Consider the following 14408-nt stretch of genomic DNA (forward strand, 5'->3'; position numbering starts at 1 on the left):
CAGCGGTGAGAGTGGGCATCCCTGTCGTGTTCCTGATCTCAGGGAAAAAGCTCTCAGTTTTTCCCCGTTGAGGATGATGTTAGCTGTGGGCTTTTCATAAATGGCTTTTATGATCTTTAAGTATGTTCCTTCTATCCCGACTTTCTCAAGGGTTTTTATTAAGAAAGGGTGCTGGATTTTGTCAAAGGCCTTTTCTGTATCGATTGACAGGATCATATGGTTTTTCTCTTTTTTTTTGTTAATGTGATGTATCACGTTGATTGATTTGCGAATGTTGAACCAGCCCTGCATCCCAGGAATGAATCCCACTTGATCATGGTGAATAATTCTTTTTATATGCCGTTGAATTCGATTTGCTAGTATCTTATTGAGAATTTTTGCATCCATATTCATCAGGGATATTGGCCTGTAGTTCTCTTTTTTTACTGGGTCTCTGTCTGGTTTAGGAATCAAAGTAATACTGGCTTCATAGAATGAGTCTGGAAGTTTTCCTTCCCTTTCTATTTCTTGGAATAGCTTGAGAAGGATAGGTATTATCTCTGCTTTAAACGTCTGGTAGAACTCCCCTGGGAAGCCATCTGGTCCTGGACTCTTATTTGTTGGGAGATTTTTGATAACCGATTCCATTTCTTCGCTGGTTATGGGTCTGTTCAAGCTTTCTATTTCCTCCTGATTGAGTTTTGGAAGAGTGTGGGTGTTCAGGAATTTGTCCATTTCTTCCAGGTTGTCCAATTTGTTGGCATATAATTTTTCATAGTATTCCCTGATAATTGTTTGTATCTCTGAGGGATTGGTTGTAATCATTCCATTTTCATTCATGATTTTATCTATTTGGGTCATCTCCCTTTTCTTTTTGAGAAGCCTGGCTAGAGGTTTGTCAATTTTGTTTATTTCTTCAAAAAACCAACTCTTGGTTTCGTTGATCTGCTCTACAGTTTTTTTAGATTCTATATTGTTTATTTCTGCTCTGATCTTTATTATTTCTCTTCTTCTGCTGGGTTTAGGCTGCCTTTGCTGTTCTGCTTCTAGTTCCTTTAGGTGTGCTGTTAGATTTTGTATTTGGGATTTTTCTTGTTTCTTGAGATAGGCCTGGATTGCAATGTATTTTCCTCTCAGGACTGCCTTCGCTGCGTCCCAAAGCGTTTGGATTGTTGTATTTTCATTTTCGTTTGTTTCCATATATTTTTTAATTTCTTCTCTAATTGCCTGGTTGACCCACTCATTCGTTAGTAGGGTGTTCTTTAATCTCCATGCTTTTGGAGGTTTTCCAGACTTTTTTCTGTGGTTGATTTCAAGCTTCATAGCATTGTGGTCTGAAAGTATGCATGGTATGATTTCAATTCTTGTAAACTTATGAAGGGCTGTTTTGTGACCCAGTATATGATCTATCTTGGAGAATGTTCCATGTGCACTCGAGAAGAAAGTATATTCTGTTGCTTTGGGATGCAGAGTTCTAAATATATCTGTCAAGTCCATCTGATCCAATGTCTCATTCAGGGCCCTTGTTTCTTTATTGACCGTGTGTCTAGATGATCTATCCATTTCTGTAAGTGGAGTGTTAAAGTCCCCTGCAATTACCACATTCTTATCAATAAGGTTGCTTATGTTTATGAATAATTGTTTTATATATTTGGGCGCTCCGGTATTCGGCGCATAGACATTTATAATTGTTAGCTCTTCCTGATGGATAGACCCTGTCACTATTATATAATGTCCTTCTTCATCTCTTGTTACAGCCTTTAATTTAAAGTCTAGTTTGTCTGATATAAGTATGGCTACTCCAGCTTTCTTTTGGCTCCAGTAGCATGATAAATAGTTCTCCATCCCCTCACTCTCAATCTAAAGGTGTCCTCAGGTCTAAAATGAGTCTCTTGTAGACAGCAAATAGATGGGTCTTGTTTTTTTATCCATTCTGATACCCTATGTCTTTTGGTTGGCGCATTTAATCCATTTACATTCAGTGTTATTATAGAAAGATATGGGTTTAGAGTCATTGTGATGTCTGTATGTTTTATGCTTGTAGTGATGTCTCTGGTACTTTGTCTCACAGGGTCCCCCTTAGGATCTCTTGGAGGGCTGGTTTAGTGGTGACAAATTCCTTCAGTTTTTGTTTGTTTGGGAAGACCTTTATCTCTCCTTCTATTCTAAGTGACAGACTTGCTGGATAAAGGATTCTCGGCTGCATATTTTTTCTGTCTAGCACACTGAAAATCTCGTGCCAATTCTTTCTGGCCTGCCATGTTTCAAAAGAGAGATCAGTCACGAGTCTTATAGGTCTCCCTTTATATGTGAGGGCACGTTTACCCCTTGCTGCTTTCAGAATTTTCTCTTTATCCTTGTATTTTGCCAGTTTCACTATGATATGTCGTGCAGAAGATCGATTCAAGTTACCTCTGAAGGGAGTTCTCTGTGCCTCTTGGATTTCAATGCCTTTTTCCTTTTTTCACTTCAGGGAAGTTCTCAGCTATTATTTCTTCAAGTACCCCTTCAGCACCTTTCCCTCTCTCTTCCTCCTCTGGGATACCAATTATGCGTAGATTATTTCTTTTTAGTGTATCACTTAGTTCTCTAATTTTCCCCTCATACTCCTGGATTTTTTTATCTCTCTTTTTCTCAGCTTCCTCTTTTTCCATAACTTTATCTTCTAGTTCACCTATTCTCTCCTCTGCCTCTTCAATCCGAGCCGTGGTGGTTTCCATTTTGTTATGCATTTCGTTTAAAGCGTTTTTCAGCTCCTCGTGACTGTTCCTTAGTCCCTTGATCTCTGTAGCAAGAGATTCTCTGCTGTCAGCTATACTGTTTTCAAGCCCAGTGATTAATTTTATGACTATTATTCTAAATTCACTTTCTGTTATATTATTTAAATCCTTTTTGATCAGCTCATTAGCTGTTGTTATTTCCTGGAGATTCTTCTGAGGGGAATTCTTCCGCTTGGTCATTTTGGATAGTCCCTGGCGTGGTGAGGACCTGCAGGGCACTTCCCCTGTGCTGTGGTGTATAACTAGAGTTGGTGGGCGGAGCCGCAGTCAGACCTGATGTCTGCCCCCAGCCCACCGCTGGGGCCACAGTCAGACTGGTGCGTGCCTTCTCTTCCCCTCTCCTAGGGGCGGGATTCACTGTGGGGTGGGGTGGGGTGGCCTGTCTGGCAAGTGCTACTTGCACACTGCCAGGCTTGTGATGCTGGGGATCTGGCGTCTTAGCTGGGGTGGGTAGGCAAAGTGCACGGGGGCAGGAGGGCAGGCTTAGCTTGCTTCTCCTTAGGTGATCCACTTCAGGAGGGGCCCTGTGGCAGCAGGAGGGAGTCAGATCTGCTGCCGGAGGTTTGGCTCCGCAGAAGCGCAGAGTTGGGTGTTTGCGCGGAGCAAGTTCCCTGGCAGGAACTGGTTCTCTTTGGGATTTTGGCTGGGGGACGGGCGGGGGAGATGGCGCTGGCGAGCGCCTTTGTTCCCCACCAAACTGAGCTCTGTCGTCCAGGGGCTCAGCAGCTCTCCTTCCCTTTGTCCTCCAGCCTTCCCGCTTTCTGAGCAGAGCTGTTAACTTATGACCTCCCAGACGCTAAGTCGCGCTTGCTATCAGAACACAGTCCGTCAGGCCCCTCCGCTTTTTGCAAGCCAGACGCGGGGGCTCTGCTTGGCCGGCGAGCCGCCCCTCCGCCCCGGCTCCCTCCCGCCAGTCCGTGGAGCGCGCACCGCCTCGCCGCCCTTCCTACCCTCTTCCGTGGGCCTCTCGTCTGCGCTTGGCTCCGGCGACTCCGTTCTGCTAATCCTCTGGCGGTTTTCTGGGTTATTTAGGCAGGTGTAGGTGGAATCTAAGTGATCAGCAGGATGCGCGGTGAGCCCAGCGTCCTCCTACGCCGCCATCTTCCTGCATCTACTTTTCAAGTAGAAAGAAGAGAAAGAAACTTATCTCGATAGTGTAAGATCATGCTTCCATTCCACTTACTGGGAGTATGCCTAGGACATAGCATGGGATGAGAGACAGGGGTATGCTATTCCCTTAGTTGATTTTTAATCCTCAGGTGCCTCATAGTGTGAGCATTTCCCTATTCTTATGTTTTTTTCTGACTAAAGATACATATATTTTGTTCCACATGACCCTTAAATGCAAGCCAGCTACTGATCTTCTCTTTAAGAAATAACAAATATTTCTAGCATTGGAAGAGAAGTAAATTTGCTGTGTTTCACATTGCACTGAAAGATGGTATATGTTTTCTGCTCATCATGTCCCCGTTCTAAATGCAACATTTACTTGGGTTTCCAAACATATATCTTGACTATATACTGAGATAGAATTTTATTATACATCTATTGCCTATCTTATTTGATAATTTTTACCAGTACTATTCTGGAAACGGCAGTACTCAGCAAGCATTCTTACTATGGGTCTCTCTTCCCCTCCTCATGTGAGCATTATATATCCTGCAGGCATTGCGCCATTATTGATTGTCTTCTCTCTCCTCTCTCGTTTTTGGACTGTTATTTACTGCAGGTTTTAGTTTTTTAAAATAAATAGTTTTTTTAAATAAATAGTTTTTTAAAATAAGTTACAAAAAGATGATGCTATAGTCTGAATGTATCCACCCAAAATAATATGTTGGAATCCTAACGCCTAATGTGATGGCATTAGGAAGAGGGGTTTTGGGGGATGTTTAGGTCATGAGGATAGAGCCCTCATGAATGGGAATAGTGTTCTTCTAAAAGAGACCTCCCCGAGCTGCCGAATGTCTGTCTACCTCGTGAGGATACACGAAGTCTCTGAACCAGAAGAGAGCCCTGACTGGGCACTCTGATCCCTGACTTCCAGACTCCACAACTGTGAGAAATAAATTTCTGTTGTCTGTAAACTACCCAATGTATGATATTTTGTGATAGCAGCCTGAAAGGACTGAGACAGACAGTGTATGTTCATGTATCTGTATGGATGGAGGGATTGTTGTGCTATTTGGAAAACGATATTCCAAACTTCTAAAAATAGAGCTCATTTCTCCCATATTAATATTTATCGTCTTCAACAACTGTTTGCATATCTCCTTTGTTCCTTCTTTTAAGACTTACCTTATAGAAATTAACTTTTAGTTTGAGGTTATAGTTTAAAAAAGTTACATTAAAAAATACAGTCTCCAGAATACATATTATAATGTGTTGTTCTGTGAAATGTATTTCTATTAATATTTTTCTCTTCAAATTGAATATACAAAATATGTTCCAATTTTATGTGATCTGTTTCACATGGGATTCCCTACCATGGAACTCTGGCAACCCCTATACTAGGAAGTAGGGTTTTCCTGGACCCTTAGTGCCATCATTACTACCACTACCAGTTCATACCACTGGTTTTCACCTTGTGTTCTCCTTCTTTCTACCTTTTTTTTTTTTTTTTGCCTTATCTTTTCCTTCAGTCTGGATTAGAAGAGTCACAGGAATCCCAGCCCAGATCTCTGAGGTTGCAAACTAGTGGTGCTTTAAGAAACTTTGGTTTGAAATTTAATTTGCCTTTTGGGATTCCTTTTAATGCATCTGAAGTTCTGTATAATATGCAATGAAAGGCTGACTTACCCTGTATTCAAAACTGATAACTATTGTTGGCATCAGTACTTATCAATTCTTGGAACTGAAGTGTAACTTAATTTCAATAAGAAGGTGGTGCTATGTCTGTATATCCAAGGTTTTTATTACTATCAAGCTATAAAAGAAAATTGATAAGTATTTGGCTTTGAAAGTCATAGTAGTTCTATCAATACTTTCTAGGTGTATGTGATAAATATTAAATACTTTATATGTTATTTCTTTCATTAATATGTTTGCCTGCAGTAAAAAATAATAGATAAAAAAACTGGAAGACGATCTATAACTTAGATGAACACAGTTATTTAACTGAGATGGTCTTTATTCATGCTTGTCTCTGTTTATGGCTCGCTTTGCACAGGAAGGAGTTGCAGGAGCTGCAGAACCTATACAAACAGAACAGTGCACACACAGCACAGCAAGCGGAGCTGATCCAGCAGCTCCAGGTTCTGAACATGGACACACAGAAAGTACTGAGGAATCAGGAAGACGTCCACACAGCCGAAAGCATATCATATCAAAAAGTATGCTTCTATTCTGTCATAAAAATGTAAATTTATATGGATGCACTTATACAAATATATAGAATTCAATTTTTTTCAGATTTCAACATTTCTTTATTACTACTCCCTTTTATATATGTTTCTTCAAAATTAAAAATGAAATACAGCTCAATTTGGTAATATTTAAAATTTTGTGACTTTTCTATATGGCTGTTAAAGTTGAAACATTTAAAATATAGATGCAAATTTACTCTGTAGGATATTGTTTTTATAAATTGGAATTTCGATATCTACTATGAAACATACTGTGACTGTAGCCCCCAAACCAGAAAGGATTTGGGGAATGGAATTTCTCAGCCTTCTATTATGAGAAATCACTCCTCTGTTATGATTATAGTTTATGACCTAAAGCAGTCTTTCATTATAGAATTGTGCATTGTTTCATTGGCAAATCTGCACAGACACAAATGGGTATGCTGAGGAAGGCTTCAGAGTCAGTATTTTCCAAGGATGTTTCTCTTTTTTGTCTGCTTCTTTTAAGTAGTCATTTTACTTTACAGTTGTTTTAGGAACCACTTAAGAAGGCTTACCCAGCTATTTAGGCATGCTGACTGACTCAGCAACAATAATTATGGCTAGTAATTAAAAAAACCACCTTTATTGAATTCTTTATGTTTTGTGTAGTGTACCAAGTTATTTATAGAAATAATTTGGTTTCTGTATAGGTCAATCTCATAAGATTGATTTTATTCCTTTTTAATAGTTGAGGCAGCCAAGGCTTAGAGTGGTTAAATAGTGCAATCTGTGTTGTTGTTTTCTATTTAACTCCCTCTTCTAAAAAAGGACCATGAAAATCCAATACCTATAATTAACATTTTTATGTTAGTAGTAATAGTAAATAACTATTAAGTAAACGTTAAGCACTTATTTTTAAATAATGCTTTGGAACAGTGGTTTTCAATCTGTATTCTGTGTTCCTCTAGAGTTTCCCTCAGGACGCAGATGATAACGAGGGAAGGGTAGCGCCTGTTCTCTCCACTTAGAATAGAGCCGCTTCCTCTTTTTGTTCTGTATGGTGGGATTGCCTATTTTGCTTTTGCCTCCAAACCAGGCTCCATTGCTAAAATGACTTGGAGAATTGGATCTTATTAGTAACTTTAATTTTTTCATCCTTTTCACTTGTATATTTACCTCAAATATTTTTTTCTTTCTTAATTTTTGCTTAAAAGCCCCCCACCCATGGCAATTTATATTCAAATACATCTTGCAGGTTGCTTGGTAATAACCTCATATCCCTTTTCTCTTATATGCTAATACTTCTTTTACTCTTTCTACTCTCAGCAAGAAAGAACTTGGTAAAGAGGAAAAAAGCAGTGTTTCCTTGGCTATTTCATTTTTCAATCTTGTGTTCTAAGAATTTTTTTTAGTTGCTTGACTAAAAATTTAACACAAAATGTTTCAGCCTTAATTCTGCTTTTTGGCTGATTTTCTTTAGCAATCCCTACATAGAGCAGCCATCTCTTTTATAACCTACTTGAGAACTTTTGTAGATTCTGAATCATTTCACACAATTGAATACTTAAACATTTTAAATTAAAATAATTATTACCGAAGTATTAGATGCTTGTGATAAATTCTTAAATAATACAGAAGTGTATGAAATAAAAATATAAAGTATTCTGCCTGCCTACCTGAAGCCCTTGCCCCAGAAGTAACCACTCTTAATATTTGAATGTATCTGAGAATTTCTCTAGGAGAACAGAATATTTTAAAATTATTTTCTTTGTTAATTATACAAACATTACAAGAATACATTATTATAAGAAACAGAAATAATAGTATAGAAGTCCTGATACTGCTAGTCTAACAGACTCGAATACCCTTCCACTCACCCCAATTCATTTCATCTGTCCCCAGGGATAATCATCTGAGTAGTCATTCCAGACCCTTTTCATGCATTAGATGTGTGTGTACATACACACATAATCACAAATCGAGGCATGTTATAATTTTAATATTTATTAACTTACACTGACTGTTCTTTAACTTGTCTTTAACTTGTTCTTTAACTTGTCTTTGACTGTTCTTTAACTTGTTCTTTAACATTTTCAAAAATGTGCATTGGGGCGCCTGGGTGGCGCAGTCGGTTAAGCGTCCGACTTCAGCCAGGTCACGATCTCGCGGTCCGTGAGTTCGAGCCCCGCGTCGGGCTCTGGGCTGATGGCTCAGAGCCTGGAGCCTGTTTCCGATTCTGTGTCTCCCTCTCTCTCTGCCCCTCCCCTGTTCATGCTCTGTCTCTCTCTGTCCCAAAAATAAATAAACGTTGAAAAAAAAAAAATTTACAAAAATGTGCATTGGATGTATTTCCACGACAATACATAGAGTTCTGGCTCTCCTCCTGCTCCTCTTTGTCCTCCAGCATGAACATATATAGTGTGGATTTATAATTTGATGATTATTATGGTCTTCCTCTCCAACTTTTTGTTGTTACCAACTTTCTCATAGAAGGAATTGTTCCCCATCTCTTCTATAGCATCATTTCCTTACTGGACCATTCCTAACCACAGATAAACAGGCTGTTATGTCTCTGATCTGGGGAAAAGAACAAAACAAACAATAAAAAAACATGTATTGACCCCCACTATATATATATTCCTTCCTTCTCTTCCTTTTCCTTTTCCAGCAGTATTCCTTGAAAACCTTAAGTTTTCTTGACGTTCACCTCTCTTGTTCTCTCTTGAACCAACTCAAGTTTTTACCCCTTTCATTCACTCTTCTAAAATTTCTCCTCTCAGAATTACTTGTGACCACCACATTGCTCAATTCAGTGATCATATATCAATCCTCATTTAATATATCAGCAACATAGGTCTTAGTTGATGACTCACTATTCCTTGAAATACCTTCTTTCCCCCACCCCCTCTCCTGACTTGTAGTGCACTACGGTTGTATAGTTTTCTTCCTTCAATTCTAGCTGTTCCTTTTCTGTTTCTTTCACATCTTTTCCTAGTCTCCATGTTGTCTAAATGTTAAAATGTCCCAGGCCCTAATTATAGGATGTTTTTTTTTCCTGTGTTTAAATTCACACCCTAGGTGATTTTATCCAGTCACCTAGGCTTTCAGAATCATAATTGTCCATATGATGACTCCCACATTTGATTATCTACTCTGGATGTCTTGTGCGAACTTTAGGAAAGATATACATACATATATATATATATATATATATATATATATATATGTATATCTATCTATCTATATATATACACACACACACATATACACATATATACATATATACACACATATATACATATATACACATATATACATATATACACAAACATATTTTTTTTTTTTGAGAGAGAGAGAGAGCGAGCAAGCATGAGTGCTCCTGTGCCCAAGTATGAGCGAGGGAGGGGGCAGAGGGAGAGGCAAAGAGAGAATCTTAAGCAGGCTCCATGCCCAGTGAGGAGCCCAGTGTGGAGCCCAATGCAGGGCTTGATCTCACAACTGTGAGATCATGACCCGAGGCAAAATCAAGTCAGACATTTAACCAGCTAGCTGAGCCACCAGGCGCCACTAGGAAAGAGTATATCTAATTGTGTACTTAACATTTTTTAACTTGTGTGCCTAATAAGCATCTCAGATTTCACACCTTCAAACTAAGCTATTGTCTGCTTTGCCTTCAATACATGTCTGAAATTCTGCTACTTCTACTACCCCTGTTGTCACCATTCTGTCCAAACCACTATCATGTTTCACATGAATTCTTGGAATAGTTTCTCACTTTATTTCTTTCCTCCTGACCTTATCCCCTTTGAGTCCATTATCAACACAGATGTCAGGATGTTCTTGCTAAAACTTAGTAAGTCCTTCCTTCCTTTACCTCCATCCATTGGTTTCCTGTCTCATGAAAAAATAAAAGTTCTTGCTATAACCTGAGAGACTGTACATGATCTGGCTCTTCATTACCTCTCTGATCTCATTTTTGCAATCTCTTCTCCTTAATCTCTCCACTTCAGCCACACTTAATTCTGTTTTTTTTCCCTTGAGCATCCAAGTATTCTTCAACCTCAAGTTCTTTGCATTTGCATCCTCTTCCTGAAAGCTCTTCCCCCTGATGTCTGCATAGGTAACCTTTTTACTACCTTTATTCTTCACCTCTTACAGCTTAAAATCTAGTTGATCACTGATAATTGAGTAGCAGGAGTAAGATGATGTTGTATGTATGTATGATGTAAGTAATGTATGTTATAATAGCAGAAGTACATAGCTTGGACCTTTTCCTATGTTTAGGGATAAGAGACTCCCTTTGATGAAGTGATATATGTGATATTTATTCTGAGAAGATAAGAAGACATCAGTAAAGCAATTTAATTTCTTATAATTCTTCTCATATGAAATCTACCTTAAGTCATAAATTCCCTAGTTAATGTCTTTACCAAATTGGGAGAAGTAGAGCTTATCAAACTCTAATTTGGAGAATTTTGAAACCTTATGCATGTTTCCCCAGGATTATGACAATGCTCCAAGAATCATTCTAGATAATGAGAGGTTTAATGGGAATATATTGTGCTTATGAATAACATAGAGGCAGGAAAAAAGAGCAAACTGACATCTGATGCTAAAGATCTGGCTTAATTTCCCTATTTAGTCTATTTCTTGTACTCTCTTTTCTCTACTTTTTTTTTTCTTTTCTCCACTTTGAATTCCTGTTTCTTCCAACTTGTTCCTCAAAAGTTACTTCTTAGAGGTGCTGTGTAGGAAACTTAACTGATTTTTTACTTGATACTCATTCTGAAATTTTAATTCTCTTTGTGGTATTTTAATTTTAAAGTAATTTTAGATAATTATAATTGTTCATTCATAAAGTTTTCATTAGTATACTCACCTACACTCAATTCAGAAGTCCTTGATTATTTATTTATATTTTGTGAATTTTGCCTGAAGTTAGTAGATACTACATTTAATTTTTCTTTGGTAGTCTATGTGTAAATAATTACCCATCAAAACACAGAAAAAACCTTTTATAATTCCATCTCCCAGAGGCAAATGCTGTTTAACATTTTGAATATTTTTTCAGTTTTTTAAAGTGCATTTTTACATATCTGTGGATACACTAATATCTTTTATTTCACATTATATTAAAACAATATCATGACATGTAACTATTTTGGGAATAGCAATATATTTAACCATATTTCCAGTGTTGATCATGTATGTTGTTTAAATTTTTTACTATTATAAATAAAGGTGCAATAAACATTTCCTTGTCAGTTCAGACCATTAGTATTCATTAGAGAGTATGGAATATGCAGACACACACACACACACACACACACACACACACACACACCGCACACCCAGGCCTAGGAAACCATTCCTTTTATGAAAAAGCTAGTAACATCATATTAATGCTTTACAGTTTACTCTTAGTTCATACATAAAAAAGCCTCATTTAAGTTATTAAACGTTGAGAATGCACAGGACATCATGAAGTTTGAAGGGGACCTGCCGGCCACATGAGAGATGATCAGTAAATGTTAAATTATTGAGCCTTAAGGAGTTGTGTGCAATGATATACCACTTTGGATAATGCAGTTTAAAAATCTTAGATTCTTATTTGAAAGTAAGAGTATTTTCAAACTTTGCAGGCATATTTTTCTGTCTTAATTTAAATAGTCTAGTCCACTTAATTTTTAACTATTTGGGTGAGTAAATAGTTCTAAAGTGGTAAAATATGGAGAAACTAAGAAGACAAGTAGAAAGGCCATCTAGTTGGAGCACAATCATAAATAAACAATATAAGATTTTATGATAAGCCAAGGAGAATCTGTGTTTCCATTTACACACATTATTTTAGAAACACATGATATAGGCTGAGGCACAATGCAAGTCATATCCAGCAACCATATAGTAATAGTGGTGAACATTTATTGAGCTTATTGTGTATTAGCAACTGGGAAAATGCCTCTTGTGTCACTAAGTCTCACACCAACCCTATGTGGTATATTATTATTATTCCTTATTGTTTTATAGATCAAGTATTGAGGCTTAGAATATTGTTTAAAGATGGTAGAATTCAAATCTAGGTGATCTTGGGTCCAGAACCCACAATCTTAAACTCTATTACAAAGCCCACTGTATCATTCAGTTATACATAGAATAATGTGGTCTTAAACGTTCTGTAAATAGATTCTGTAAACTTGCATCATTCATTCTCATCAAAATTCTTTTAATGTTCAGTAACTTTATGTTGGGAAATTTATCTTGATACCTAAGTTAAACGTTACTCAAAAGAGTTCATTGCTGGGTGCCTGGCTGGCTCAGTCAGAAGAGCATGTGACTGGTTCTCAGGGTCATGAATTCCAGTCCGATTTGGGGTGCAGTGCTGACTCCATTACATCCTTTTTGGTGAAGAGGGATCCTCGCATGTTACTATCCTCTGTGCAAAGGGCTGTCATCATTGTTCTTCAGCCACTCTTTGTCCTGGTTATAAAAATGTAGTTTCTTTTATTATGCTATGGCATGGCAATTTTAAATTTTTTTTTAATTAAAAAAATTTATATTTATTCATTTTTGAGTGAGAGACAGAGAGACAGAGTACGAGTGGGGGAGGGGCAGAGAGAGAGGGAGACACAGAATCTGAAGCAGGCTCCAGGCTCTGAGCTGTCAGCACAGAGCCCAACACAGGGCTTGAACTCATGAACTGTGAGATCATGATCTGAGCTGAAGTCAGATGCTTAGCTGACTGAGCCACCCAGGCACCCACGAGTTAGGTCTTCTTAATTTACTATTTCTCGTGGAGTTTCTGTTTCCTCTGTGCTCTTTCTTTCAATTCTCTTCTCTTAACTTTTTTTTTTTAATTTTTGTTTTCCCTCCATTTCTCCTCCTTTCTCCCATTTATTAAGTTGATTTATTTCATAATATTCATTCCATTATCAGGAAAGATAAAATTAGTTGCCCTCAGCGGTAAGTTGAGGGGAACCTGAAAGGGAGACAAAGGTGAAGAGAGAAAACTGGAAAAAACTTTGAGCCCAGGGAAGAGGTGAAACATATTTTTCCAAAGGTACCCATAACAAATCATTAGTCTTATACACAAAACCTAATAATGTGGAGGGCTCCTCTGGAAGAGACAGACCCATCAAAATAAATAAAAGTAAGCTAGTGTGTTTTCTTCTGCTGAGCCTGTAGCCATTTATAAGTTGTAATTGTTTTTCTACCTTTGCACATCATTTATATACATGTGTGTGATATAACTATAGATAGAGATTGCATAACATTTATAATTTCCAGACCATCTAATATGTTTGGGATACTATATATGTGTTTTATCACTTTTTGTACTATTTAATGATAATTATATGACACAAGCTAATATCAGTCTGGGAAAATAAGGAGTTAGCTGATGCATTCTTTCTGTTTAAACCGCCTGTTAAATCAGAGTTTCTCTTCTCATTTTTCTGCTGCAAACAGATGTGGTTTTCAATTGTAGAAGTTATTGTCTCAGTCAGAGTAACAAATAGTATACTTAATCACTAAATAAGGAAAATTTTATTCTTTAGCCAAATTAGTCATTGGGTCACAGAGCATATGCACTTCCAAAATTGTAAAGGTTCATAAAGTATCTTGTTCCTTAACACTAATAAAAATGAGGGAAGGAGAGTACTTCAGTAGAAGTCCCTGAAAATTAAAGGACTTGGAGTTTGGTGTCCTGTTTCTGGAGATAACTTGCTTTCTATCCCCTAGAGATCCTCTTAACCTTTTAAACTTTAATTTCTTCAACAATAAACAGCATCAAGAATAGTAAGCATATTAAATTATTTATGGATTATAATGTACTTGTAAAGTGTATAAGGGAATGTATGATTAAATGTTTTTATAGGCCAGAATCTTGCAAAAAATTCTGATCCATTTCAGCTTTTTGGACTCTAAGAGGAAAGAAATTGTCAAGAAAAGGGCCTGTCTGAAGAGTACTCTGAACGATTGTTACTGCTAATAAAGTTACTAATTCCAGATGCTAAACCAAAGCAGATGAATTAATTTGTTATATTACCTAATTTACTCACTTGAGACTTTTTTGACTCACTCTACTGTTATTAATATTATTATTATTATTTTGCCAAGTTTACTGATGGCCTGGGGCCTAGAACTAACAATGGCTGCAGGGCTGTCTTTGTGTCCTTTACTCTGCGTCCACAACTGAGTGGGCTTACTGCTGTTGAATAAGTGAAGTCCAATCAGCCATCAAAGAAAATAGGCAAGTAGGAGATGCGTATTTGGAATAAGAACCAAGGAATAAAAGAGTCTGTGCCAATTCCTGGAGCAGAGCTGGTCT

At 37.5% G+C, this 14408-nt stretch overlaps 1 protein-coding gene across 3 annotated transcripts in view; it reads left to right on the top strand.

Annotated features, from left to right (window-relative positions):
• CNTLN (centlein) overlaps positions 1-14408 on the top strand; it is a 329566-nt gene that overhangs the window by 134686 nt on the left and 180472 nt on the right. For all 3 annotated transcript variants that reach the window (XM_086685372.1, XM_025934944.2, XM_086685371.1), the window contains exon 7: positions 5930-6088. In XM_086685372.1, coding sequence (XP_086541498.1) covers positions 5930-6088 — 159 coding nt within the window. The remainder of the gene's footprint in view (positions 1-5929; positions 6089-14408) is intronic.

The sequence above is a fragment of the Puma concolor genome, chromosome D4 (genome assembly GCF_028749965.1).
Source record: "Puma concolor isolate L17-30 chromosome D4, mPumCon1.1.hap2, whole genome shotgun sequence".
Taxonomy (NCBI): Eukaryota; Metazoa; Chordata; class Mammalia; order Carnivora; family Felidae; genus Puma; species Puma concolor.